The sequence below is a fragment of the Ptychodera flava genome, chromosome 10, assembly GCF_041260155.1.
Source record: "Ptychodera flava strain L36383 chromosome 10, AS_Pfla_20210202, whole genome shotgun sequence".
In the NCBI taxonomy this organism is placed as follows: domain Eukaryota; kingdom Metazoa; phylum Hemichordata; class Enteropneusta; family Ptychoderidae; genus Ptychodera; species Ptychodera flava.
The window spans coordinates 587,139-593,329 of NC_091937.1; the positions used below are offsets into that span (position 1 = coordinate 587,139).

At 38.3% G+C, this 6,191-nt stretch overlaps 1 protein-coding gene across 3 annotated transcripts in view; it reads right to left on the reverse strand.

The window, feature by feature from the left end:
• Nucleotides 1-6,169, reverse strand: part of LOC139141691 (centrosomal protein of 85 kDa-like) — a 257,293-nt gene extending 251,124 nt beyond the window's left edge. For 2 of the 3 annotated variants that reach the window (XM_070711276.1, XM_070711275.1), the window contains exon 1: nucleotides 6,030-6,169. In XM_070711276.1, the coding sequence (XP_070567377.1) occupies nucleotides 6,030-6,032 (3 nt within the window). In that variant the 5' untranslated portion in view covers nucleotides 6,033-6,169. The remainder of the gene's footprint in view (nucleotides 1-6,029) is intronic. The other variant, XM_070711277.1, reaches the window with a different exon arrangement.
• Nucleotides 6,170-6,191: the final 22 nt, after the last annotated feature.

The window sequence follows — 6,191 nt, forward strand, 5'->3', positions numbered from 1 at the left end:
CACTGAAACCATTACTTATCTTGAACTAGCAACACATCTCAATGATAGGCCTGACTTTAAGGCGTATTCTCAGAAAATTTTGAAAATTCAACAGAAAAATGACCGATTTCATCTTTATCAATATCATCCTTAAAAAAATATAAAACATGCAAAACATGGTACCCCAAAACTTCTTTTAAACACAACATATAGATAATTCCATGCTAATTTTTTTGTAAAACAGTGTGTCAGCTGCACTGCAAACTTCTGTCTTCCAATTTGCTCATATTTACTTATACAAATTTCATCAATATTTTGATATATGGTAATCAAATGATCCTCAGAACTTAAAATCCAAATTTGATACCTGGTATCTGATATGTGACTCTCGAAAACAAGACTTTTGACAAAAAGTCGGTAAAAACTTCAAAAATACATATGTACAGCTACTAATTTTATGCTTCTCAATCAAACTATTGCATAGATTGTTCCTCCTATCATACGTACCAAATAATAAAGTAATCACTCTCTTATCAATACAAATTGCAGATTATGAAAAATCATGTTTTTTTTCTCATTCTTTTATCAACGCCTACAAGATTCCATTGGATTATAGATAACCATCTAAACATTCCAAAGCTGGCCACATTTAATGTGGAAATTATTCAGTTATGAGCTCCACAAACTTGGTCTACAGAAAGACTGGTGAATGGAAGGACATACAGACAGACTGACATACACAGACTGGCTGTGATGACATTGGCTTCTTAGTGTGCTTTGGCCCAATATAACAAACAGCTGGATGTAATGATAAAATATTTATATATACAGGTACTCAGGGTGAATATTATACATCAATTTGATTAGTTTCTTGTCCTCTTTCTACTTAGTATGTGATAATGTCTAAGACAATCAACACACAAGACAGTTATGTGTTGGCAAATACAGGCAAACAGCTACCTTTTCTTGATTTTCATGAACAACAGATAACCTTGACTGAAATGCTTACAATGTAACAACATGCAACCAATGTTTACATTTTGTTCATACACCAGATACACAGAGAGATTTCAACATACAACCATGGTTAACTCCGAAACCCTAAAGTAAACATTGTTGTCTTCCAGCGCAACTGGTGCATCCACTTTTGGAATAACTTAAAAACCAATATATCACAAGGGTGATGGCATTGAGATCAACTTACAAATTGTAACTGTGGTGAACTTGACTATTCCTTTCAAATCCTGACCTGACTTGGAATCTTCAACTGAGATGCAGTGCATTGTAAAATGTGTGCACAAAGACATGGGGGTGGACCATTTGATATCCTTGGGGGGGGGGGGGGGGGGTCTGAAGATTGATGAGGTAGCACTATTTTCAACCATCCACTGTACAGTATTTTTTTCCACTCTCCCACCTTTTCTTTTAGTCATGCCTTTACTGGCAGATTCGTTTTTCTTTGACATTTGCTTGGAATCTATTTTTTTTCTGAAAATCTTCCAGATCCCCCATCAGGATATCAAAGGGTCCACCCTTTGGTATCAACAATGTTTTTTTAAAGAGATACAAATGACAGGAAGTGTAGGAGCTATTTACAACCATGATAGTACAAACATTGAAAAAAGTTTGGAATATATTTGTTGGAAACCAAACCTGCTAAATCACCTTCAGCTATGTTTTCTGATGATTTTTTTACCTCATTTCAATACCAAATACAGTTTACCATATGAAATGCTCACAAAATCACCACATTATGTATTCTTAGTTCCTGTGGGTATAAAATCGCCAAAAATCAGAAAATCTTTTCACAAATATTTATTAATTTTGTTCATATCAACACAATCTGAAAAAGTTCTGGAATCAATACTGTCGACTATTTCTGTAAGTTTTTTCCATCAAAAAATTAGGAAGCTTCATAGAAATAGGAAGTTGAAGACGTGTCTCTAAAAATTTAAAACAAGCAACCTGGCAGCTGACAGGGCTCCTTTGTGTTATGTAGAGAATAACTTTTTGCGAAACGTGTTGATGAAGGAGGAAATCTTTGACAGCACACTTCAGGTCAGCCAGACCAAAATGGCAAATATAGCTGCAAAAATATAATTGAAGAAGATATAATCCCAACATATTAAATTGAGATCATATATAGGAAAATTTCTACTCAATATCAAAGCTGTTAAACAAGATTTTGTGAAACAAATTTTTTGACCAAAATAGCAAAATTTGCCCAAAAAATACAAAATTGCAGATTTCATCCTGATTTCAATATATCATATTAAGATAAACCCTAGGAACCTGTATACCAAACATCCAAGATATCAAATGAGCAGTTTTTGAGAAATACATTTTTTGACCAAAAATGACAAAAATTGCCCCAAAAATACAAAATTGCAAATTTCATAAGAATTTAAATACATCACATTTTGATCAATCTTATGGACCTGCATACCAAATATCAAAGGCATCAGATGAGTGGTTTTTGGAGGAAAAAATGTTTTGACCAAAAATGGGGAAAATTGCCCCAAAATTACAAATACTGAAAAATTCACTACAATTTTTACAAACTTGACTGAGGTCATCCCGAGGAACATGGATACCAACTTTCAAAGCAATCGGACAAGCTGTTTCAGAAAAAAAGTTTTTTTTACTAAAATCTGAAAAAAATTACCCAAAAATACAAACACGCAAATCTCATCCTCAGTTGTACACACCTAATTTAGAATACCTAAAGCAACCTACATACCAAGTTTCAACCAAATCTGACCAACGGTTACTGAGTTTTAGAAGTTTGAAGGATTTTTCCATTGTTTACCTCATTTGCATATTTTTGACACTGACATGTTCATTTGAACAAATTCACATCTCCACCCCTAGGTGCACCTGTACACCAAATACTAAGCTGGTAGCTGCTGCGGTTGAGGAGTTTTTGATTTGGACGGACTAACACACATACAGTGTTGTCCTTAGAAGCCGGGTGCCGGGTAAATAACCCGGCTGTTTTGCATTTTTTCCCCGCTACTTTTAACGTCATTAGATTATTTTTATAGACCTGTAATTTCGGGATTGCACTGCCAGCTGTTAGACGGCACACGTACGATTAGCAGTTTCGCCATTCCTTTCCTTGCATGGAACTGCACAAACATAAAACAGTTTCTAAATACCCGTTTGTGGCTAGCTCTTTGAGCCCGATCTTTTATTTGTTAAATAGTGTGATTGGCTGATGGACACGCCTATGGTGTTGTCTTTGTTACGAGCAGTGTAATTGGTGTGATTAGTATGAAGGTCATCTTAGGTCACTTTTAACGATGGTGTCAAAAAGAAATGTGGCGTCGGCCACTGGCACCTTGCCGATGGAATATTTTTTCCGAAGAAAGCCCGTTGAAAAGGTATACTTGATTCCAAAAATATATTTAGTTTATGTATGAAAAACTTCAATTTCGCTGAATTTGCGCGAAAAAAGTGCCGAAAAGATGTGATTTTGATCGACGATTCAAAGTTCATGAGACTGCAGCTTGTTTTCCGCCGCCGTGCTGGCTGCCAACGTCACGGTCACTACGAGTATGATCTTCTCAACAAATCAAGTTATTCTCAGAGCAATACCGACGCATTTTCTAGATTTAAAAAAAAACGAGCTAGAACTGATTTTTTTAGAAGCAACTCTTTATTTGAATGGGTATTTTTTTTCATTGATTATTTTTACGTACTAGATCCACGGTCACAGGCACGTGTTGCCGACCGTTGCCGACCAGCGCATCATCATCACGGTTCACGGCTTCACCGTGGCGCTGATCCCCTGTTGCTTAAGGATGATACCAAATACCTTTTAGACACTTTCAGATTTTTATTTATTTCTCAATTGAACACTTCCCAAACCCCAATAAAGTATACATTTTCTGAAAGCCCTGATATAGAGCTATCCGACCAAGCACAGTACACGGTCATTATTTGCATAAGAGTCACGTGACAAGCGTTTTGTTGTATGTGAGCCACGTCTAAGACACAAAACAAAAGTACTATGTGGTAATGAAGAATGGGAAAAGAGCAATGAAATGAGCAGACAGTGGGTGATTTAAGATTAAATGTTACATCTTCACTGCAAATAAACCATAAGTGTGTCATAAATAATAAAAACAAAACAAAATCATGTTTGTTTGTTTTGTTGTATGTGAGCCACGTCTAAGACACACAACAAAAGTACTGTTTCAGTCTCAGCTAAATGTCACCTCAGATGCCACCTGAGAACACCATTTCCACTCCAAAATTTCATTTGTCGCCTTGCGAGAGGGGGCGCTCTCCCCCCCTCGTTCGCTACGCTCACTCACCACTCGGTCGCTTCGCTCCCTCGCAGTCCACCCGCGTACCAGTCTACTTTCTTAAATTAGCCGGCTACTTTTAAATGTAAGGACAACACTGGACATACATACTTACATACATACATACATACATACATACATACATACATACACACACACACAGACGACATGCAAATGAGATGCAAATGAAATGATTCACCTAATACGATTAGCTCTCTTTGGTATACTGAATGAGAGCTAAAAATGATTCACCTTATACGATTAGCTCTCTTTGGTATACCGAATGAGAGCTAAATATGGTCAGTCCTAGGGTTAGTGGTTGTTCATGTGGCCCACATGCCCGGTCATAATCTCAATTTGTGTTTAGAAGTTCAGAGGTTACCGCCCACTTCACTACAGTGATGTGCTGCTGTGAGCCTCGGACCAACAGTTTAACGCTAGCAAAATGTCGGGTAAAGCAAGAAAAAAGGTGATATTTCAGTGAATTTTGAGTGGAATCTGGTTGTGGTGAGTCCGTAATAACTAAGCTGTTGATGTGTGTTGGCAATATGTAATTTGGATGGAAACTTTTTGAAATATTGTCGAACAAACTTGCACAAAGGGTGCTAGTGTGCATTTGGACGTTAGTCTACGGAATATCCCATAGCTGTGGTGGCGGGGTTAAAAATTGTAAGTCAAAACCAGCCCGGAAAGGCAGGAACCCCGTCTGAAATCACCACAGCTATGGACCCACAGCTATCTCTTCCTGTACCGGTACCTCCATGTACATTTGCATCATGTCTGTACATGTACATGTCATACAATGTAAGTCACACTCCTGCTGTCTTAACAGATTCTTCTCTATGCTTGTTGCATTAATCTTGATGACATGCATACTAAATATTAAAAGTGCCATCCAATCAATTAAGTACATTAATCAATAAACTGAATGATTAATAATACCTTACATGTTGACACCTTTTGACCTGTATGGTTGTAACATAGGTGAACCAGTCAAAGTGGCTGAATCACTTAAATTTCAAGCGCGTCTTGACAACGATTTGATGTTTGTTATACAAACTTTTAATAATTAACCTCTTACTTGAGAAAGATTTTTCGAAACACTTGCTTTTGCGGTCATTCACTTTAAACATGATAAACAATACATTAAAGTCTCCTGCGCGCCCCACCGTATACGCGTACACCGTGGCTTATGCACGCAACTCGTAGCCTAAGTGCATGATTGTAACATACTGCTACATACCCCCCACATATCCCTCGGCTATCGGAATGTTGTTGTATGGTTTTCTTTTATAGTATCACCCTTACCCTGACATTCTTTTGTGTGCTGTCTTGAAAATTGTGGGACCTGATTAGTTCTTTGCAGCGTAACCCTGCAACTCCTATGCCCTGGCTAGTTGTGTGGTTGTGTCACCCATACAACCAGCCAGGAATTGGCCGGGCTACGGAACCGCAGCAAGGTAGTTCTCTGAGCAGCTGCAAAATTGTATCTCTACAGTGAGGCGTTCGGTAAGTTTGGTTTTTGCAACCTCGCTCACTGGTGACTGGTGAGCGAGGTCGCAAAAACCAGAACTCAGTCACCGACCGCCTCACCGTAGAGCTACAATTTTGCAGGTTCTCTGAGCCGAGCGCCTGATTTGCTGTACTGTGCTAACTCTTGTCTCTACTCAACACGCCAACCCAAACTGACGGTTGAACTCATACACAAAAGGGAACACGCAAAGCTTTACAGTTACTCACCATCGCGATTGATATTTCCTTCGTCTATGTAAGGTACTGGAAACCCGGTGTGCAAGACTGTGTTCCTGATCCTACGGTACGTGTATCAGCAGCTCAGAAGGGTTCAAGTCACCGCGCCGTCAAGATGACACGGGTCAAGGGTTACCAAGTGACAAAATTTGC